At 36.9% G+C, this 24,353-nt stretch overlaps 2 protein-coding genes across 2 annotated transcripts in view; both read left to right on the top strand.

The window, feature by feature from the left end:
- Positions 1-18,897, top strand: part of LOC102121359 (putative olfactory receptor 2W6) — a 46,035-nt gene extending 27,138 nt beyond the window's left edge. The window contains exons 2-3 of the mRNA XM_065544287.2: positions 15,116-15,318; positions 17,384-18,897. Coding sequence (XP_065400359.1) covers positions 17,404-18,342 — 939 coding nt within the window. The 5' untranslated portion in view covers positions 15,116-15,318; positions 17,384-17,403 and the 3' untranslated portion in view covers positions 18,343-18,897. The remainder of the gene's footprint in view (positions 1-15,115; positions 15,319-17,383) is intronic.
- LOC102121760 (olfactory receptor 2B6) overlaps positions 1-24,353 on the top strand; it is a 67,782-nt gene that overhangs the window by 26,890 nt on the left and 16,539 nt on the right. The gene's annotated exons all lie outside the window — the stretch shown is intronic.

Here is a 24,353-nt window from a genome sequence, read left to right as displayed (position 1 = left end):
GATATCCATGTGTCTCATTATTTGAGATTTTTTACTTTTATTACCTGGTTTATGAAGTGTCTGCTAAGTTTGTCTGCTACAAAACTAATTAATAAGTATTTTGCATTTATTAACTGAGATGTATGTTGTAGAGAGTTACTTTGAAACTGTATAGACATCATGCTTGATGTATATATATATATAGACATCATGCTTGATATATCCAGGCATTGCCTGGATAAATTCCTTTCTACCTAGCAAAGGAAAAGGTGAACATCCTGAATCAGAGGAAATGACCACAGACTGGATTTATGGACTCCCAGGGCCCACATGAAATGAATTTAGGTGAAAACAGTATTTATCATTTGACTGCCACCAATCTCCACACTCAGTAGTTGACCAAGTAGAATCTCCCTTCTGGGGAGATTTCAGAGAATAATGTTTCTGTTAAACACTTGAAAGATGTATTGAACTCCAGTTGCATTATCTCTTTAGCCTGTGCATAAAGCAAATTGAGATTGATGAATGAAATGGATTATTATAAGCTTCATAAGGTGGCAATTTTAATTAATTGTTACTTTCAGTTTGACTTGCTGTCCTATTTGACCACCTTGACATCTGGCAACCTCTCACTGACACCTCGATTTTAGCCCACTGAAATAGATTTTTATCTTTTGATCTCCAGAACTGTAGGATAGTACATTTATGTTGTTTTAAGTCATCACGTATGTGGCAATTTGTAAAAGCTGCCACAGGGATATAATAAACTAAGTGAGCTAAATTTCAACTTTGGAGAAGAAATTAACTGTATTTGAATGTTCTGCTTCTATTTCTGAATCAACTCATGAGACTGTTAGCTTTGTGTGTGGCTGAAAGCAAGAGAAAGATCTTGAATCTGTCCATCTATAGGTGAGCAATTGTGGCTTTAGCTGTCATACCCAAAAAAATCCAAAAGTGCTTGATCTGTCTGAAGCAGATTGGAATGCTATATGGAGGCCATATATGCCTTGATAGAAGTATTTTAGCAGAGGCTACCAGATTTCTGCAGCATAGCCATGCCTTCTTTAGCAAAAAATGATCAACTGAGGGAAATAGAAAGGTGAGAATCCTAAATTACTGCTTTAAAAACAGGACATTCAGATCTTCAGACTTACGGCTAAAAAAAATAAAATAAAATAAAAGGAGACCTCACATTCTTAATTGTCTTAAGAAATGTAGATTATAGATATATGTATATAGATATACACATATATCTGCGCATAATTAAATGCAAAGCTCTTTAAATGAATTGCTGAGTGTATTTTACTGATTCTGTTAGCTTTTTATTTTGAAATAATTTTAGACTTACAAAAAGTTACAAAAATAGTTGAGAGAACTCATGTATACTCTTCAACTAGACATTTTACATAATCATAGCATAATTTTCAAAGCACAGGAAATTACCATTGATAAAATACTGTTAAAATTTTGCAAACTGGGCCAGCTGCAGATGCCCACACCTGTAATCTTAGCACTTTGCCGAGGTGGGAGGATCACCCAAGATCAGAAGTTCAAGACCAGCCTGGCCAACATGGTGAAACCCGGTTCTCTACCAAAAGCACAAAAATCAGCCAGGTGCAGCGGTGCACTCCTGTAATCCTAGCTACTCAGGAGGCTGAGGCAGGAGAATCGCTTGAACCTGGGAGGTGGAGGTTGCAGGGAGCAAGATCAAGCCATTGCACTCCAGTCTGGGTGACAGAGCGAGGCTCTGTCTCAAAAAAAGAAAGAAGAAAAAAAAAAGCAAACTCTTTCACAAATGTCCTTTTACTATCCCAGGATCTCATCCAGGATCCTACATTGCATTTAGTTGCTGTATCTCTTTAGTCTCCTCCTCCAACCTGGGACAGTTCCTCAGTCTGTCTTTCAAGACTTTGACACTTTTGAAGATTATTAGCCAATTATTTTATAGAAGTACCTTCAGTTTGGGTTTGTCTGATGTTTTCTTATGGCATATATTGAGGTTATATATGTTTGGCAAGAATATCACAAGAACGTTGAGGTGCTCCTTTTAGTACCTCATATCAAGATGTTCACGATGTTTTATTGTATTACTATGACAATAACTTTGAACACTTGGTTAAGATAATTTCTTCCAGGTTTCTCCACTGTAAAGTGACCATTTTTCCTTTTTAAATTTATAATTATCTTGAGAGGGAATATTTTGAGATTATGCAAATATTCTGTTTCTCATAATATTTTTGCTACTTACATTGGTGTTCATCAGTGATTCTTGCCTGCAACCATTATTTCTGTAGCATCTATTTTCTATTTCTATTGCTAATTCTACATTTATTTATTGGAATTCTACTGTAAAGAAGAGCTGTTATTTTCCCCCGTTTGTTATTTGTTCAGTCATTTATTTAAACTCATATAGACTCATGGGAATTTGTTTTATTCTATTGTTTGTAGTCCCAATACTATCATTATTTAATTTACTGCTAAAATTGTCCTAGATTTGGCCTTTGGGAGCTCCTTCAAGTTGACTCATGTATCTTTTTAACATGCCCCATCACTATTTGAGAACTTCTATACTCTGTGTCACCACCAGCTGTTCTAGGGTCATCTTGGACTTTTACTTCCCCAGCCCTAGAATCAATAATTTTTCTAAGGATCCTTGGTTCCTTTTACTGGAAAATATATTTAGAAATCAAGATCTAGGCACCAGGTGTGCTCATTGCTACTGATTTGTTATTGCTTCCAGACTCTCAGTGAACAGAGCATACACATACATTTTTATTTCTGTACCTAGCTCTGCGTGTGTGTGTGTGTGTGTGTGTGTGTGTGTGTGTGTGACCACAGTTCATACTAATGCCTCCGATTCCAATCTAAATACCACAGAGTTTATCTGCATCAACTCCCTCCATTCCTTTCTTGTACCTTCTTTCTTGGACAGTGAGAAATTTGGCTCTCATTATCCATAATATATGTACTTATTTGCTCAATTCTAATACACAAATAGCTTTAGAATTACTAATCCACTCTGTTGGGAATAACAATTTTACTAACTAGAGTACAATATTTATGTACAGTTCTTTTTGCTTTTATCCTTAGATGAGTCTGTCATCAGCAAAATAGTCAAGATACTCTTTTTCCCAAAGTGAATTAGGTTAGTTTTTTTTTTTCTTCCTTATCCTCTTTAACTTGCTTTTGTTGCTCATTTGTAATGCAGGTGGGTTAATTTATTATTCTCTGTATTTCTTTTGGGCATCTTCCATTCCGGTTGACTTTAATTATTTATTTAAATTTGGATATATGAAGCATTACTATGGCTATAAAAGTTAGAACACACAAAATGTTATATGTACTTACGAAAGTGTCACTCCCCCTCAGCCTTTCCATTCCACTAATTCTCCCATTTTTAATACTGTATTCCAAATCACCACCTCCTCTAACCCTGTGGGTAACTAATCTTATTAGTTCCTGGTTTATCATTCCTGTCTTTCTTTTTGTATAAAGGGGCAGATATGTGTATCGTTCATTACATGTCCTTCTTTCTTATATGAAAGAACTGTAAGATAGTACATTATATGAAAGGTAGTATAGACTGGGTACAGTGGCTCACGCCTGTAATCCCAGCACTTTGGGAGGCCCAGGCAGGTGGATCACTTGAGGTCAGGAGTTTGAGACCAGCCTGGCCAACATGGCAAAACCCTGTCTATACTAAAAATATAAAAATTGACTGGGTGTGGTGGTGTGCACCTATAATCCGAGCTACTTTGGAGACTGAGGCAGGAGAATCGCTTGAACCTGGGAGGCAGAGGTTGCAGTGAGCCGAGATTGTGCCACTGCACTCCAGCCTGGGTGATAAAGTGAGACTTCATCTAAAAAACAAACAAACAAACAAAATAGAACGATGATATATAGTACTCTTTGCACTTTGCTTTTTCCATTTAACAATATAACCTGAAATCACTCTGTATTACTTCATACAGATCATCTTTATTCTATTTTAAAAGTCTCTTTAAAAACTTTTTATTTTGAAAAAGTTACAGATTTACAAGAAATTGCAAAAGTAATAATAGAGGTCTTTTGTACCCTTTACCCAGTTTCCCACAATGGAACATCTTACATAATAATAGTAAAATAACCAGGAAATTGACTTTTATACAATCCATAGGTTTTACTCATTTAACTAGTTCTACAAGCATGTGTGTGTGTATAGTTCTATGTAACTTGTCACATGTAGATTTGTGTAACTATTGCCACAATCAAGATACACTATTGTTCCATTTCTACAAATATCTCTTGTGTTACTCCTTTCTAATTACACCTATCTCTTTCTGTTCTCGATGCCCCATCCCTAACTCTTGGCAACCACTAATTTGTTCACTATCTCCATTAATTTGTCATTTTTGAGAATGTTTGTTCATAAATGAAATCATATAGCATGTAATATTTTAAGATGAACTTCTTTCACTCAGATTAATTCCTTTGACATTCGTTCAAGCTGTTGCATGTATCAATAGTTTGTTCCTTTTTACTGTTGAGTTATATTTCATGACATGGAAATACCATAGTTTGTTTATTCACTCATTGAAGGACATTTAGGTTGTGTCTGTGTTTTGGTACTACAAATAAAACTACTATAAACAGCAATGTCTAGAATTTTCTGTGAGCATAAGTTTTCATTTTTCTGGGATAACTGTCAAGAAATGTGACTGCTGGGTTATATGGTAAGTGTATGTTTAATTTTTTAAGCAGTTATTTTCTAGAGTGGTTGTACTATTTACATTTCTACCAGCGATGTATTATAGCTCATTTCTCCGTATTCTTGTCAGCTTTGGTGTCATCAGTATTTTAAAAAATTCTTCTATTAAGTATGTAGTGATATCTCTTTGTGATTTTAATTTGCATTTCCCTAATAGGTAATGATGTTGAACATATTTTCGTGTGCTTATTGCTGTCAGTGGTAAACATCAGCTCTGTGGTAAACATTAGCTCCTGTCTTTTGGCCATTTTCTAGTTGGATTGTTTGCGTTTTCACTGTTGAGTTTTGACAGTTTTAAAAAAATATATTCTAGTTAGGAGTCTTTTGTCAGATATATGGTTTGTAAATACTTTCTCCCTGTCTATAACTGGTTTTTTAATGCTTTTAACAGGGCCTTTCACAGAAAAACATTTTCAATTTTGGTGAAGTCAACTTATTTGTTTTCCTTTTATGGATTACGCTTTTGCTGTCACGTTTTAGCATTTACTGAGATTCTTGAATATGTTGGCTGATGTTTTTCATTGGTTTTGAAAAACTCTTAGCCATTATCTCTTCAAATTTTGCTTCTGCCTTGTATTTTCTCACTTCTCTTTCTGGTACTCTATTTGTATCTTAAATTATTTGTATACATCTATACAAATCATTATGTTCATAATTTGTTTCTATTCTTTTTTTCTTTCTTGTTGTTAGTTTGGGATTTCTTCTACTTTTTTGTCTTCCAGTCACAATTCCTGTATTATGAGGTTAAAATAAGACTACAGGGGTTGGTGGGTTTTTTTGTTTTGTTTTTTTTTGGGGGGAGGGTTTGCCTTGAAAAATGAATTACATGCTAATATCCAGAACCTACAAAGAACTCAACCAAATTTACAAGAAAAAAGCAAACAACCCCATCAGAAAGTGGGCAAAGGATATGAACAGACATTTCTCAAAAGAAGACGTGCATACAGCCTACAGACACATGAAAAAATGCTCATCATCACTGGCCATCAGAGAAATGCAAATCAAAACCACAATGAGATACCATCTCACACCAGTTAGAATGGCGATCATTAAAAAGTCAGGAAACAACAGGTGCTGGAGAGGATGTGGAGAAATAGGAACACTTCTATGCTGTTGGTGGGATTGTAAACTAGTTCAACCATTATGGAAAACAGTATGGTGATTCCTCAAGGATCTAGAACTAGAAGTACCGTATGACCCAGCCATCCCATTACTGGGTATATACCCAAAGGATTATAAATCATGCTGCTATAAAGACACATGCACATGTATGTTCATTGCGGCACTATTCACAATAGCAAAGACTTGGAATCAACCCAAATGTCCATCAGTGACAGACTGGATTAAAAAAATGTGGCACATATACACCACGGAATACTATGCAGCTATAAAAAAGGATGAGTTTGTGTCCTTTGTAGGGACATGGATGCAGCTGGAAACCATCATTCTCAGCAAACTATCGCAAGAATGGAAAACCAAACACCGCATGTTCTCACTCATAGGTGGGAACTAAACAATGAGATCACTTGGACTCGGGAAGGGGAACATCACACACCGGGGCCTATTATGGGGAGGGGGGAGGAGGAGGGATTGCATTGGGAGTTATACCTGATGTAAATGACGAGTTGGTGGGTGCTGACGAGTTGATGGGTGCAGCACACCAACATGGCACAAGTATACATATGTAACAAACCTGCACATTATGCACATGTACCCTAGAACTTAAAGTATAATAATAATAATAATAAAAGAAAGAAAAATGAATTACATTTATGTATTTTTAAAAATAATTTCAACTTTTATCTTAGATTCAGGCGATACATGTGTAGGTTTGTTACATGGGCATATTTTGTAATGCTGAGGTTTGGGGTCTGATTGATCTCGTCATCCAGGTATTGAGCATATTATCCAATAGTTAGTTTTTTAACCTTGCCTTCATCCCTTCTCCCTTGTAATCCCCAGTGTCTATCTTTATATCTGTGCGTACCCAATGAACATGCTGTATTTGGTTTCCTGTTCCTGCATTAATTTGCTTAGGATAATGCCCTCCAGCTGCAACCGTGTTGCTGCAAAGGACATGATTTTGATATTTTTAATGGCTGCATACAATTCCATGGTGTGTATGTACTACATTTTCTTTATCCAGTCTACTCTTGATTGGCACCTAGGTTGAGTCCATGTCTCTGCTACTGTGAATAGTGCTGCAATGAACTTATGAGTGCAAGTGTCTTTTGGTAGAATAATTTTCCTTTGGATATATATCCAGTAATGGGATTGCTGGGTTTAATGTTAGTTCTGTTTTAAATTATTTGAGAAATCTCCAAACTGCTTTCCACAATGGCTGCACTAATTTACGTTCCCAACAACAGTGTAGTCAGACTAAATTTGTAATTTGTTATTATTTTACTGTTTATTTCTAGAATGCATATTTTATTCTTTTTTGTGTATTTCAATTCTCTGGTGAAAATTCTATAAGTTTATGTATTTTATCCATATTTTTCTCTAACAAAATAATCATAGTTATGATCAAATATTTGTTTGCTAACCTTAAAATCTGGTTCATCTAGGGATCTCTTTCTAAGTCCTCTTTAAAATTTTTTGATTATTGATTATATGGTCTTCTTGGTCTTCTCATGTCTAGTAACTTTTTATTATATACTAGACATTGTGTAAGTGGACAATAGGAGCAATAGATGCTGTTATTTTCCACCAAAGGGGTTTCTCCTTTAGGTAGATCAAGTAAGCAGATTTTCTTCCACTTCACTGTCCTTCACCCCTACTTTCATATCTCCTCACATACCAGCCACAGTAAGCATTTTGATTCTTTCATTTTGGTAAATTCTTCTAAATTATCACTTTTCCTTTCTCTCTATGTACATTTTGTTCTTTTTATTAGTAATTCACCCCTTAATCATCCATCTCTCTAAATTTTCTTCAAAATAAACTAAAATCAATGTAGAGTAAAATAAGTGCTAAAGTCAAACTGCAAATAAAGAGCTTCTGGTATTCTGCCAAATACAACAGAGAGGAATAGCTGTATTAGTCCATTTTCATGCTGCTGATAAAGACACACCCAAGAGTGCGAAAGAAAAAAAAAAGGTTTAGGCCAGGTGCGGTGGCTCATGCCTGTAATCCCAGCACTTTGGGAGGCTGAGGCAGTCGGATCACGAAGTCAGGAGTTTGAGACCAGCCTGGCCAAGATAGTGAAACCCCATCTCTACTAAAAATATAAAAAATTAGCTGGGCATGATGGCGGGCGTCTGTAATTCCAGCTACTCAGGAGGCTGAGCCAGGAGAATCACTTGAACCTGGGAGGCTGAGGTTGCAGTGAGCCAAGATTGTACCACTGCACTCCAGCCCAGGTGACAGTGTGAGACTCTGTATCCCCCTACAAAAAAAAAAAAAGAAAGAAAAGAAAAGAAAAAATGATTTAATGGACTTACAGTTCCACATGGCTGAGGAAGCCTCACAATTATGGTGGAAGGCAAGGAGGAGCAAGTCACATCTTACATAGATGGCAGCAGGCAAAAAGAGAGCTTATGCAGGAAAACTCCCATTTTTAACACCATCCGATCTCGGGAGACTTATTCACTATCATGAGAACAGCACAGGAAAGACCTGCCCCCATGATTCAGTTACCTCCCACTAGGTCCCTCCCACAACATGTGGGAATTCACGATGAGATTTGGGTAGAAACATAGCCAAACTATATCATTCTGCTCCTGGCCCCTACCAAATCTCATGTCCTCACATTTCAAAACCAATCATGCCTTCCCAACAGTCCCCCAAAGTCTTAACTCATTTCAGCATTAACTCAAAAGTCCACAGTCCAAAGTTTCATTTGAGATAAGGAAAGTCCCTTCCACCTATGAGCCTGTAAAATCAAAACAAGTTAGTTACTTCCTAGATACAATGTGAGTACAGGCATTGGGTAAATACAGCTGTTCCAAATGGGAGAAATTGGCCAAAACAAAAGGGCTACAGGCCCCAGGCAAGTCCAAAATCTAGTGGGGCAGTCAAATCTTAAAGCTCCAAAGTGATCTCCTTTGGTTCCATGTCTCTCATTCAGGTCATGCTGATGTAAGAGGTGGGTTCCCTTGGTCTTCGGCAGCTCCACCCTTGTGGCTCTGCAGGGTACAGCCTCCCTCCTAGCTGCTCTCATGTGCTAGTGCTGAGTGTCTGTAGCTTTTCCAGTCACACGGTGCAAGCTGTTGGTGGATCTACCATTCCGGGGCATGGAAGACAGTGACTCTCTTCTCATAGCTCCGCTAGGCAGTACCCTAGTAGGGACTCTGTGTGGGGGCTCCAACCCCACATTTCCTTTCCACACTGTCCTAGCAGAGGTTCTCCATGAGAGCCTTTCCCCTGCAGCAAACTTCTGCCTGGATATCCAGGCATTTCCATATATCCTCTGAAATCTAGGCAGAGGTTCCCAAACCTCAATTCTTGACTTCTGTCCACCTGCAGGCTCAACACCACAAGGAAGCTGTCAAGGATTGGGGCTTGCACTCTCTGAAACCACGGCCCAAGCTGTACATTGGCTCCTTTTAGTCATAGCTGGAGTGGCTGGCACACAGGGCACCAAGTCCCTAGACTGCACACAGCATGGGGACCCTGGGCTTGGTCCATGAAACTATTTTTTCCTCCTAGGTCTCCAGGCCTGTGATGGGAGGGGCTACTGCAAAGTTCTCTGACATGCCCTAAAGACATTTTCCCATTGTCTTGGTGATTAACATGTGGCTCCTTGTTACTTATGCAAATTTCTAAAGCCAGCTTGAATTTTTCCTCAAAAATGAGATTTTCTTTTCTATTGCATTGTTAGGCTGCAAATTTTCCAAACTTTTATGCTCTGTTTCCCTTCTGAAGCTGAATGCCTTTAACAGCACCCAAGTCACCTCTTCAATGCTTTGCTGCTTATAAGTTTCTTCCACCAGATACCCTAAATCATTTCTCTCAAGTTCAGAGTTCCACAAATCTCTAGGGTAGGGGCAAAATGATGCCAGTCTCTTTGCTAAAACATAACAAGAATCACCTTTGCTGCAGCTCTCAACAAGTTCCTCATCTCCATCCAAGACCACCACAACCTGGATTTCATTGTCCATATCATTATCAGCATTTTGGTCAAAGACATTCAACAAGTCTGTAGGGAACTACAAACTTTCCCACATTTTCCTCTCTTTTTCTGAGCACTCCACACTGTTCCAACTTCTGCCTGTTACCCAGTTCCAAACTTGCTTCCACATTTTCGGGTATCTTTTTAGCAGCATCCCACTTTCCTGGTACCAATTTTCTGTATTAGTCCATTTTCATGCTGCTGATACAGACATACCTGAGAATGAGAAGAAAAAGAGGTTTAATGCACTTATCATTCCACATAGCTGAGGAGGCCTTACAATCATGGTGGAAGGCAAGGAGGAACAAGTCACATCTTACATGGATGGTGGCAGGCAAAAAGAGAGCTTATGGAGAAAAACTCCCATTTTTAAAACCATCAGATCTCGTGAGACTTATTCACTACCACAAGAACACCATGGGAAAGACCTCCCCCCATGATTCAGTTACCTCTCACTGGTCCCTCCCACAACACATGGGAATTCAAGATGAGATTTGGGTGGGAACACAGTCAAACCATATCAATAGTCAAGTGCAACAGGAAGAATTTTTCACCTGGGCCTTGATTCTTTCAGTATTATTTTTATAAGATGAACATCCTCATCTGAAAGAACATCATAAGGAAGGAGATATAGTTAAAGGAGTAATGATAATTATCAAAGAGCTACTGTATGTCAGGGACAATGCTAAATATTTAGTGTTTCTTACCTTATTTAACTTTCACAACAACTCTTCAAAGCAATTTTTCTCTCTAATGATAGTAAATGAGCCTTCCTAATTTTTGAGCCTGCAGTGATTGTTTCTGAGCTAGAGTTTCAGCCATTCTCTAAAGGCTATTCTTCTTTCTCTTTATTCCAGAGATGATTTAAATTCTTATTCTTTATGAAAAATGGTCAGTAGTTTAATGCATTTGGAGCATAAAACAAACAGGCGCTCTTTAGATAGAGTTGGAAATGTGAAGTTGGTACAGAACTACATCAATATTAAAGAATATGCATGTATTTCTCTAGACAGGGTCATTTCAGGACTTTACGTATGGGCATAACAAAGCCTATATTTTAGGAGGGCTCCTTTTGTAGCAAAGCGAAAGATGGTTTGAAGTAGCAAGATACTAGAGATTAACAAAGGAACAGGCTAGTATAACAAATCATGCAGAAGTTAATGAGCTACTGAGCTAGCACAAGATGAGTAAAAACAAAAAAGTTAGTTGGAGGTATGAAAGACAGAGGTTAAAAGTAGCCCTAGAGACTTATTGAATATGAGCATTCAGGGAAATAGATGGCCTAAGAAAATGGTGGTATTTCAAGACTTGTTGACTGGACAAATCACAAAGGGATGAAAATCAAAAAGAGCAGGTTTGAAAAATAAAGTTTGAAGAAATAAGAAATAATGGACATTTGACATCAAATTTTATACATACTTGTGATGTAACTATTATAAGTAATCTGTTCTTCACTTCCACAAAATCTACAATGATAACAATTAAATTGCAATAAAAAAGACTGAATTAAATGTAATTGCATCTGATGGAAAAGATGACTGATATAGCTTTCATTTCTTTTCCTGAAGACATTCTATGATGTCATATTACAAAATGTTAAGTCGTATGGTAACACGTTGGGAAGCACTTCTTGCATCACATATAACCCTTTGATTGTATTATTTTATTTCACAGAAAGTAGCTTTCCATGACTATAATAGTTCCATCAGTTACAAGTTTAAATGTATTTGTAATGAGTTAGGAATGGTGGTGGGCCAAGAGTGAATAAAAGGGGTAGAAGCGAGGTGGCAAAAAATAAATTTAAATATTGCTTCTAAATTTTCTTCTTTGTTTAATAACTTAATATCCCTTCTTGAGTTAACTGCCCCATAAGGACCTCATCTCCTTCACTTCTCAGAGGGACTCATTATCTCAGATAGGAAATTCTTGAGAGCATCAAATTCTCTAGGTATTTTTCCCTAGTTTCCAAGAGAAAATATTAGCTAACAGATAGTAATATGAGCTAATAACTGAATCTAAGCATAGAAAGCAATTATCAGGAGGAATAGTCATCTGACCATGCCAAGAAGTTTGTTGGCATACAGAATTAATATTGATTAATTTTGACTGCACCTCTATGTGTTTCAGTATTTCTGTCTAAAGAAAACAAGTTGCATGTCATTTGTCTGTAAATTAATGGAGATGATAGTATTATCATTGTTTCTAGCTAATATATTCTATCTCTACTTATATAGTTAGTGGTATTAAGATTACATGACTTTAATAATGTTTATATTTAAAACATAGTATTTGACAAACTAATGACCAGATATTTTCTGTTCTGTTGACAAAAGTACCTGGAAATAGTCACTGAAGTTAGTAGACTATTAGCCTACTATTAAAATTTAAATAACATTTTAAATGTACAAACTGCATTTATATGTTATATTTCATGTGTGTCATCAATTAAAACCTTTGGTTGCAGAGGTAAAATGTAAAATTTATCTCCCTTAGAAGCCTTTGATAGGTAAATATAGAACATATGCTTTTGAGATACAGTTGTTTCTATATTGTTTACTTAATGACTATAACAGATAATCAAGTGATCTGAAACGATTGCATACTGTTATTTACTGCCTTTTTAAAAAACTAAAACTTGTTAATTTATTCTGACTTAGCTGATGTCATTTGTCAGTCAGATTGATAATAACTCTCTTGAAATAATTTTATACCAAATTTGGCAATTTTGAAATAAAATTATTTTAATATTTTTGGCCTTTTTAATATTAATTTTAAATGTCAAAAATCAATCTTTTTCTTTTTTTAATTCACCCTCCTCTTGATATACCTATATTTGTCTTAAATAGAAAACATTCAAGTTAAACTTTATGGTTAAGGATTTTTAAATTGCATAGAAAATTCATCTTAAGTAAACAAAATGGTGAAAGCACTTTATTAATAGCACTTCTTTGCACTGCATATACTAAGCAAGTGGTAGAGGATAGGAAACACAAAAAGAAACCAAAGCACACATATATCCTGGTACATCTTTTCCATGACTCTAGGTTCTGCTCTGAACTAAGTATAAGGTGGCCACTTTTGGTACCTTAATGCTTATTACTATGTACTGGTCTTGATGACGAAAATAGACTCTTGAAGATTTGGTGCTGTCTCTTGTTTCTCTCTTGGGTGAATCTGCATTGTGTGTGTGCATGCCTATGTGTGTGTCTGTGTGTGCTGGGAAGAGCGATATTTCCTCTGAGGCCATACTGTCCCCCAAACCTTGTTAGGGATAATTAGTGACAGGAGTTTTTGAAAAGCAGGTTTTACTCCATAGGGTGATCAGAAAAGGAAGTATCCAATCCCATATCAACTCCGAACCCTATAAGGAGAGTTTCCTTTTCAGACTTGAATCTTTAAGTGTTTCCTGTGCTGGATGTACATCAGAGAACCCCCAACTTCCCTCATGCTGCTTCTTATCTGGCTCCTTATCTGGGGCTGGGTGGTGGAGTATGTGGATGTACCTCATAGCTGTACCTCGGGTGATGTAACTATTGTGTGCTCATCAACATTCTCTCTTCATTCACTCAGATTTAGCTCTGCTAGGTACTGTTGCCCCTTTGTTTTTTTCCCATTCTTTTGGATTTCCTAAATGTCATCTTTCTCCTCTCCTTGTCTTCACTCTGGTCATCCCATTTGGACTTCCAAGTGAAGTCCCAAAAAGAGAAGCAACACAGACGTGGCTTTTCTGAGGTTGCAGTCAAATTTGGTAAGTTAATGGTGTAGTAAGAAATGTGACCTAGGCCTCTAAACTACCTGAGGATCTGGTTTCCCTAGAACCTTAGGCTGTGGCCAAAATCATGGACAATTAAATGTATTATGCCAATACCTCACAGTCTGTCTATGCACTTTATTTACATAGATTTGGTCAAATTTTAAAGATTGTGGTGTAATACCATTAATGTTAGGAGGAAGCTAGAGAGAGATCTTTGAGTTTATTAGTGGAGTTATTACCAAAAACTTAATTTAGAGAGTAGAACTTAATGTATTGGAAAATCTTAAGAATAAAATTATGAACTGTAGTTCTGCATTGCATGAGAGTATGTTGAATAATGAGCTCTCAGTAATTGTGAGTGGTAAGTATTGATACTGGGACTTTGAACTCCAACATGGAGAGTCAATGAAAGAAACAAAATGTTCTTCTAGGTTTCTTATGACTTTGAATTTACCTCATTTTCCATTTGGCACAGAACGAGCAGCCTATCTAGCTATGAAGTGTGCCCACATGTTTCTTAACCCTGGGACCTGATAATCCATTCCTCCAAACTAACTAAGCAGTAAATCCCCATTCTGGTTCTTTATAAGCTAATTAGCTAATAGTTGGTGTTGGAGTATTATTTGGTTCAATTTTTTAAAAATATTGTGAAATTTATATTACCTGGTCATGGTTACAGAAGTCACTCAAGAAAACAAGTTTGTCTTGTTTTCCAAAACAATAGTAACACATTTAAATGCCAGAACTGATGAGCTGCTTCACTATAATTAAATAGTTAATGTGTATGGCTCTTGTGAGAAAATTGTCATGTCACTGTATTTAGAAGCCATTCTATTGAATTCAAATAAGGATAGACATACACATATCATTTAAAATAATATTCTTGGCACACAAAGAAATTATGCATTAGTTATTTAAAGTCCATAAACACAGGAATGCAATTCTCACAAAGGGAAGGTTCGATAAGGAAGAGTAATAACTGAATTGATATGATCATATAAGGAGAAAGGCAGTGAACAGATGGCTTAACCACTTTGAATCAAAATGAAAAATTTATGAAGATAATCCTAGTTGAATAATCCCTGGTTGATTTGAAAAAGAAGAAAAATAATAAAACAACTTGGGTTTATTATATTCCACTTTATGGCTGATAAACATTCATAGGGAAAATGCTGATTATGATAACTATGGAATGAGACAGTCACTGCCAATCACAGTCGCCTTGCACTTTCTTCCCGTAAATACAGATGATGCCAGGCCTAGGCTTATTTTGGCAGCAGAGTTTCTGTGCCCAGTGAACTTGGTGTTAACCCATCCTAGCAGGCAAATTTTAACTGTATTTCTCATTTTCCGAATAAAAATGTGATTTGTTTCTCTACATCTTTGCCGGTAATACCAAGACAGTTACCTACCTACCTTATTCAATTTATAACCAATAAGTCTTTTTATATTGAACTTTGTGCAACAAGTCAAAGGACATGAGTTTTAGTCAAATTTTACAACTTATTTTCTCTATGTGCAGATTTAGTATAATTACTGCGCTGCTCAACTCTACAGTGAGAATTGTGATTGATGAAGTGATCTTTGGAGTGATATCACAGGGGATCTAGTCGGCTCCATGACCCATTCCTGTGATCTGGAGCAGGTTATTTCATCACTCTCAATAGCTTGATGTTGACAAATAAAACTGCTGACCTCCTGGGACTTCTTTGAGAATGAAGTGAGGTAAACTCTATCACACAGTTAACATTAGTGCCTTAGCTCATAAGAGGTACATATCGGTTACATTAATATTTAAATAACTTGTAATTTATATTTCTAAAACATTTTGAGATATCTAAAACACAGAAATTTACAAAGACTAATAGAAGAAAACATGTATACTCTACCATTCAGAATTAATAGCTATTCCTTTATGGCCATATTTTCTTCCAGATATTTTTAAAGAAATAAAACATTTTAGATAAAGAGAAAGTCCCAGTCCTTAATCCAATTTTCTCTCCAGAGGCATCCAGTATCATCAGTTTGGTATCGACCTTTCCAGTTCTTTTGTAGGTACCTATATGTTCTTCTTTAACCATTATATAACATCATCTTTTAAAATTCCCATTTTATCCAGCTAGATATTATCACATCCACCCTTCACTACTGTAGAAACTTGTTGCAGCCTCTGGACTGATGATTTTGACAATCCTTTAATTTCCAATGTCAACGTTTGTGTGTGAGTGTATGTTTCTGCAAAGATTATGGCGACTTAAATTAAGTGTCAAAGTTTAATGTATAAAATCTTAAAGCTGTTGCTGGGAACACATGTCATAACATGATTTAATTATGGCAAAGCATTCTTATAACAGTGGGTTTGTACCCTGTTTTGTGCCTCTATGTACCTGAGAGATACAAAAGATTCCCTTTTAACAGTCACAATACTATTGCTTTTTACTAACTGCTTAGTTAGAAAAGTATTCAAAAATATTAGTAAGTGGGACTCTGCCTTTAGTTAATTAATATTATATAGTGCATTCACCTTAAGACATAAAATCACCACCAAGTGATTAAAAATGTAAGGAATGAAATCTTTTCATTCTATGAGATCATAAGAATCAACTAAATACAATATTCGATTCGGCTTCTTAGAAGTGGATTCTTCGGGAGAATAAAATGTGGAATACTAGTTCCATTGGAATTGAGTTTGGGGATTGCCTTATTTCTGTCTTTCTATCTGTGTGGAAAAGCATTCCCAACATCAGAAAAGTCACTCAATCGCAGGGTTTAAATACATCTCAGCGGTGTAAAACAATTGATCACAGAGGCTTTGGATAGGCTGAGGATATTGAGGTGATGATGTAAGCTTTTCATTGCTGTCTTGTCTGACACATCTATGTCAGAGTCATGCCCAGTAAATAAAATGAATAGGATCAGAGATGTAGATATAAATAATAATGAAGTATCTTCTTCCTAAAATTTTGCTTGATCGCTTGCACCTTGTTGAGTTTAGATATGACTCTAGGTTTTCCAGTATTTATGAGACAGTATTTAGAATGAGATTTCACCTAATAGCAAGTCTGGTTCTCTGATCCAGAGACACAAACCACTATTTATTTATTTCTTTTTTTGAGATGGTGTCTGGCTCTGTTACCTAGGCTGGAGTGCAGTGGTGTGATCTCACCTCCCTGCAACCTCCACCTCCCAGGTTCAAGCAATTCCCCTGCCTCAGCCTCCCAAGTAGCTGGGATTACAAGCGCCAGCCACCACACCCAGGTTTTTTTTATTTTTTATTTTATTTTTTTTGGTACTGTTAGTAGATGTAGGGTTTTACCATGTTGGCCAGGCTGGTTTTGAACTCCTGACCTCAAGTTAATCCACCCACCTTGGCCTCCCAAAGTGCTAGGATTACAGGCGTAAACCACCACCATGCCCGGCCCAATCCACTTTGTCTATCCAAGGGTCACGTACGGCTAGAAACATTTACTACTTCTCCATTTTTAAAAAAGGTGGAACATTTTGAGTGTTAATTCCCTTAGCTTTTGAAAGTAATTTTTTACATCCTGCCCAATTGAAAAACAGTGATGCAAAATGTTGGTAAATCATCACAGCCAGGAGCAAAAAAAAAAGGAACTCTCCCAAATGCTCTGCTCCTCAGACCAAATAATGATTTAATCCATACCTATTAAAATTTTGGGTCAAGCATCCCACATATCTAAGGAAGTTGCCATTCTACTATTTTACCAATCATTCACTTCTGAAGGGCTATATCTCTGCTATTCACAGGCACTCATCTTTCTCTCAACAGGTAATATGTAGCCACAGGTGATGGAAAAGGATAATACAAGTTCTTTTGAAGGCTTCATCCTGGTGGGCTTCTCTGACCGTCCCCACTTAGAGCTGATCCTCTTTGTGGTTGTCCTCATCTTTTATCTGCTGACTCTTCTTGGCAACATGACCATCATCTTGCTTTCAGCTCTGGATTCCCGGCTGCACACACCGATGTATTTCTTTTTGGCAAACCTCTCATTCCTGGACATGTGTTTCACCACAGGCTCCATCCCTCAGATGCTCTACAACCTTTGGGGTCCAGATAAGACCATCAGCTATGTGGGTTGTGCCATCCAGTTGTACTTTGTCTTGGCCCTGGGAGGGGTGGAGTGTGTCCTCCTGGCTGTCATGGCATATGACCGCTATGCTGCAGTCTGCAAACCCCTGCACTACGCTGTCATCATGCACCCACGTCTCTGTGGACAGCTGACTTCAGTGGCATGGCTGAGTGGCTTTGGCAATTCTCTCATAATGGCACCCCAGACATTGATGCTACCCCGCTGTGGGCACAGACGGGTGGACCACTTTCTCTGTGAGATGCCAGCACTAATTGGTATGGCCTGTGTAGACACCACGATGCTTGAGGCACTGGCTTTTGCCCTGGCAATCTTTATCATCCTGGCACCACTCATCCTCATTCTCATTTCTTATGGTTACATTGCAGGAACAATACTTAGAATCAAGTCAGCTGCTGGGCAAAAGAAAGCCTTCAACACTTGCAGCTCCCATCTAATTGTTGTCTCTCTCTTCTATGGTACAATCATATACATGTACCTCCAGCCAGCAAATACTTATTCCCAGGACCAGGGCAAGTTTCTTACCCTTTTCTACACAATTGTCACTCCCAGTGTTAACCCCCTGATCTATACACTGAGAAACAAAGACGTTCAAGAGGCCATGAAGAAGGTGCTAGGGAAGGGGAGTGCAGAAATATAGTAAGGGGTGATTAAATTTTGGGATTGTCTTTTGACCCATCTTCTATACATGTTGTTAGACCTAGCAAATATAGGAATGTTTTGGCATTGCAGAATGAAGAAGCATTTAATGAGATGGGGGAATTCAATGGTTAGGTAGGTCAAGAAAGTAGGGACTGGGAGCAGCGGCTCACACCTGTAATCCCAGCATTTTGGGAGGTGGGAGTATTGCTTGAGTCCAGGAGTTTGAGACTAGCCTGAGCAACATAGTGAGACCCCCATCTCTATGAAAAATATAAAAAGTTAGCCAGTCATGGTGGTGCATGCCTACAGTCCCAGCTACTCAGGAGGCTGAGGTGGGAGGATCACTTGAGCCTGGGAATTTGAGGCTACAGTGACCATGTTTGTGCCACTGCACTCAGTCTGGGTGACAGAGCAAGACCCTGTCAGAAAGAAAGAGAGAGAGAGGGGGGAAAGAAAGAGAGAAAGAAAGAGGAAGAAAGAAGGAAAAAGAAAGAGAAAGAAAAAAAAAAGAAAGAGAAAGAAAAAGAAAGAGAAAGGAAGGAAAAAAAGAAAGATAGAAAAGAAGGAAAACATGTAAAACATGTAATATTCCTCCTGAGTTGACAATCACTTGTATTCCTTTCAAGTCCTTCTAAATCAAGCATCATCACCAGAAGCCTCCAAAATACTGGCCGTGAATATAGACACCAGCCATTTTTGTTCTCATACCAGTTTCTATTACAGTTATTTAATAGGTCCTCAACAATATATGAAAAGAAATATCTTAGAAGGACTTAGTAGGTCCTCAACAGTATATGAAAAGAAAGATCTTCGAAGTCGTGCTGAAGAAGTACTTATTTTTTTCTAGAAAGTTCAAATGTGCTTTTATAGTGCCAAATGCTTGAATGAGAGCCAAAATAAATTGTTTAATTATCTAGCTTTAGTATCTCCAACACCATAACCAACCATGGATTCCGCACATGTTGAATTATTTATATAATTGAGTTTAATGACATTTATGTTTGATTTTCTGAGGTGATAGAGAATCAAGAAGAAAGGAGATAAAGCAAGACCATGAGGTGTTTGCTTTATATAGAAGGAAGAATTTCTTGTTACTACTCGATCCTTGTTATTACTTGTTAATGGCAAAAGAAAGCTAAGGAGTCTTCTTGATTAAAATGTTTGAAGATTATTCAATCTCTGCTTTTCTCATATGTTGTCAGGATAACCTTGAATAGAGGCAGAGAGAAATGAGATCAATTCTGGGGGGCTGTTAGAATCTTAATGATTGGGTATTCCCCAAGTGTTGATTTCTTCACATTTACCTTAATGATAGCAGTACCTCAACAGTCATCAGGGAAATTGATTTGAATGGTTTATGTCAAATGAATGGATGTCCACCTTAAAGGTAAGTGTGTTTCTTCAGATCTGACATATCATTTGAATCAATCTCATCTCAAAACTTTGGAAAACATCTATTATGTTAAAATTTCTGCAAATGAATAAGGGATTCCAAAATTTGGGAGTATTGCCAGCAGCATCATTAGGAACTGGATACAAAATGGGTTTAGCAATTTCTCAGTTAAGCTCCCTCAAAAATTTTAAGAAAAGTCAGGTTAATCTAGAAGCCTTAGAAAATATACCACATAGTTAATGTATTTTCCTCCAAACATATAATTGTCAGATACAATGTGCGTATTTGCTACTTTTTGAGCTCTAACTCTTGTATTTTATCCAGGTGGATTATATTATATTATATTTAGATTAGTTAGGGTTTATGAGAATGGGGTTTTGGTTTGGTTTTGATTGTGGAAGATATTCAGTTATTTCCATAAGAAGGCAGAAAAATTAGAATATATTTGATTTTTCCTACATTAATTACACTGAGTAAAATATGATATTTGTCCATGATGATGTTTATTAAAGGGATCAATTCAGCCAACAGAATTGAGACCCACAGCTTAGCATTTTCCGTCTCTTCTACTAGAAAACAACTTATGATATGTGTCTTACTAGCATGTATATGCTATACATTTCTAAATAAATAAAAGTCCTTTTAGAACCATTCTCTAAAAACAATGATTATATTAATTTTTTATAATCTCCATACTGTTTAGACATGCCTTACTTTAGAATTCATAGGTAAGACAGAAGATTAAAAAAACAGAGTATAAATCTCTATAGATACATTGATTTTGGAAGCACCCTGTGGAATTTCCGACTAATTTTCTTCAAAACTTTATTTTTTCTCCATAAGCTTTATGTTAATTACACTCTCTTCTAAAAAACTTAGAATCATTATTATAGGTTTTAGGGAATAATCAGTGTCAGATCTCAAGGGAAAAATGTCCTTAATAACATTGGTTATGTCCTTAAAAACATTAACATGGCCCAGCATCACCTTTTACTTATTTTGTAGGATAGTTTATAAAGTTGACATAGCTTACTTAGGCATAAAGTGAGTTGAATCAAATATATTCTAATAGTTCTGCCTTGGGAATCGTTCATGGGAATCACATAATACTGCCCATAATTTAAAAAAAATCAGAAACATTTTATCCTCTACAGATTCTTCCTTTTGCTAATCTATGACTCATTCTTACAGTCTGGTCTTTTACACAGACAGAGCAGATGGAGGTTTAGATAAAAGAGCATCAGGATCCAACCCACTGTGCACAATTGCATATCTCTTAGCCATGATGCTGAAACTAACTCCAGGAGAAATAAATATTACATATATGCCTCTGTGCATGTTTTTCTACTCACTGTGATTTTGAATTATGATCTATAAGAGGACAGCTCAATGAGTGCCTATTAATCAGATTAGCACATCACTTTCCATCTTGTTGTCTTGATGGGTAATACAACAGCCATGAAGACAACTTTCATCTATTTTATATGTTGTCTATTTTCAAGGTTTTCTTCCTTATTTATCCATTCAGTAAATATGTATTAAGCACCTACTATGCACCAGGCATTGTTCTAGGTACTGGAACAAAATAAACAAAAATACACACCCACAAAATCATCATAGCATTGAGCTTATATTCTAGTGGAGAAGAAAGAAAACTGACAAATAAAAGAAACGTGATAGTTAATATCTTTGTAAGTGTTATGACGATAAGTATAACAGGGAAAGGTGGGAGGAATTATGGAAGGGCTGCAATTTCAAATGGAGGAAGTCAGGGAAGACCTTAGAAAGTATGTTCAAGCAAAGATCTGATGGAGATAAGAAAGCAAAGAAAACACATCTGTGGGAGAGTGATCCCAGCAGAGAAAGTCGCAAGCACAATATTTTTTATCTCAGGAAAATGAGGAAGAACCAGAGAAAGGGATTGAGTGAGCAGGAGGAAGATTAAGACCAGGTGTATCCTGAAAGAGCAGAAAGCGTTTCCAGAAGGAAGGAGTGATCAACTGTCTAACATGTGACTAGTAGGTCAAGTGAGATTAGAAGTTTCATGTCGTAAATGGGAATCATGTATATGCAATTCCTAGGAGAAAGATTTGTAAAGCCTCCTTCACATGATGTGCTTTCATAAGCTCCTCCTAGTTAATTCCACTCCTATCATCATAATATACCCCATCCAATAATAAGCAGTCAGGCCTGGTATCAGAAGTCAATATCTTAAGTTTTTCTTCTGGGTTTTTCAGTTACCTTCCAGTTACCTCCTGGTCTCTCCCTGACCCTTTCGTGTGGTATTGCATGCAGCTGCAGCCTATCAACACTCAGAGAGTTCTCACCTGAAGTCAGGCATACAGAGTCTCAGGAAAATCATGCTGCTGCAAGCCACTCTTTCTTCCCCCAAATCTGATACACATATGTCAAAGATAAAGTTAGCTTTGAGGTTATATAGATCCACAGAGAGAAGGGTCAAGTGTTTGAGAACATGGGCTTCCTTGCATAATTGGAATTTCATCTCTACTTTAGATTTAACTTCTCCATTCTTCAGTTTCTTCACTTAAAAATGTGAAATAATACTGCCATTCTCCAGGGGCTATTTTGATGTTTAAATGAGTTAATACATGAAAGCATTTAGAATGGTTCCTGGCATGTTGTAAGCACAATGCACATGTTTATAGTGTTGTCGCAATATATAAAACATGGTAGAGATAAAGACCGTTAGAACAGTATTAGCCTGAAACAAGTTGATAATAAGTTCAGATGGAAAAACAAAAAAATGAAAGAATAGCTAAGAAAACACTGAAAAGTAAAAACCATGAAGGAGCACTGGCCCTTCCAAACATTATCATAAAACTCTATAGTTAAAATAACATGGTACTAGTGCATGACTATGCCAGTGAAATAGAATAAAAAGTCCAGAATTAGACCCAAATATATATGGTAATTCAGTATATTACAAAGATGACATCTGAAATAACTAGGTAAAAATGGAATTATTTTTATTCGTGCAGGATCATGTAGATCATTATTAAAAAACATGAGATCCTTTCCTTACACCCACTACAAGAATAAACTCCAAAGGAATTGAGGATCTAGGTAAAATTGAAAACATAAAAGTATCAAAAGGAAATGGATGAATTCCTCTTGATGATTGACTAATTCGTCTACATATTAAAAAAAATTATGGCAAAAATATTGTAAACAAAGTCAAAATGCAACTGACAAAAGTAGTAGAAACTATTCACAATGTATAGCACAAAGGGCTAATATCTCTAATATATAAAGAACCATTGAAGGAGGAAGAGCCAAATATCAAATAGAAAAATGGAGAAATGAAGCAATCAACAAACCAGACAAAAATTATTCTCAACATATAAAAAATTTAAATGCACATATAATTAGACAAGCACAAATTAAAACAATATTGAGATACTATTTCTCACTTATTAGATTGGCATTAAAAATATTGGCATGTTCTTTTAGTGAAGCTCCGTGGAAGCAGGAGTTCCAATGGCCAGCAAGAGCTGAGCTGAGCTGCCAGTTGTGGGAGAAGTCAATTAAAACAACAGCCAAAATGAAAGGAGCAATCCTTTAAATCCATTAAAGTAACTGCCTTTAATCACTTACTCTGATAATATTGTAAAGCAGCTAAACTGGAGTAAGTGCTCCCCACACTTCCATTATACCCTGTGAACTAGCACAAATCTGGGGAATCTTCTCAAATGCTGAAAGTCCCAAACAAAAGGCTCCTGCAGTTCTGTCAGAGGCTTCCTAACCAGAGTGACTCCATCTTGAACAAAGGCTGGATAAAGCCAAACCTGCTGGGTTGCCTTCCCAGGGAGTTGGACACTCTTGGTTACAAGATGTTTATGGTTGAGGGACTGAGTTAATGATGTTAACTAACTAAAGACCCAGAACTTATTGAAATGTCCCAATACTTTAAGAATGAAAAGCATTCTTAGTTTAAGGATAGATTTTGCTTTAAAAAATAAAAGAATACTCATAAATTCTTACTGAAATCAATAGTAACATAGGAAAATAACAATACTAGTAGCCTGTCAGAAGCTGATCCTAGACTTTTAATAAACACTCTATTCTTAACACCCTATATAAGCAAGCAGTATGTTTAAGGTGGTGTGTTCCTCCTCTTGCTTTCTGAGGATGCTCTACTTTGTAACTGAAGTCTCTAATAGGTCATCTTAACTTCACTATACTCTGTGACTTGCCCTGAGTTCTTTCCCATGCAAGATCCAAGTACCTGCTCTTGGAGTCTGCGACAAGTCCCCTTTTTCAGTGACAGTTTTATGGACCCAGTGGTTGAAGGGAGGGACAGGAAGAAAGGCTGCAAGTAGAAAAGTAGTTAATATTGAGTAAAAGTGAATAAAAGTGCCTTTAAGTTTACCATCCCCTTCTTCCGGTATGGAGGTATTGGCAGAGGCACCTGAGGAAGATGTTGGCAAAAGACCCCAGATAAAGAGGCCTCTAAAAGGAAATGCCTGGGCTAGGAATGCCAAGACACCAAAGAGCATAGCAAGCCAGTGGGGGGCCCGAGTTCTTGGCTGCAGCTCTCCTAGGATTGCCATACATTGGCTGTACATCCAGTCTGGTGTGAGGAGGCAGTTTTCCCC

Source organism: Macaca fascicularis, chromosome 4 (assembly GCF_037993035.2).
Source record: "Macaca fascicularis isolate 582-1 chromosome 4, T2T-MFA8v1.1".
NCBI classification, from domain to species: Eukaryota; Metazoa; Chordata; class Mammalia; order Primates; family Cercopithecidae; genus Macaca; species Macaca fascicularis.
The sequence above is the reverse complement of the archived record's forward strand: the minus strand, read 5'-3'. Positions and strand labels throughout refer to the sequence as shown.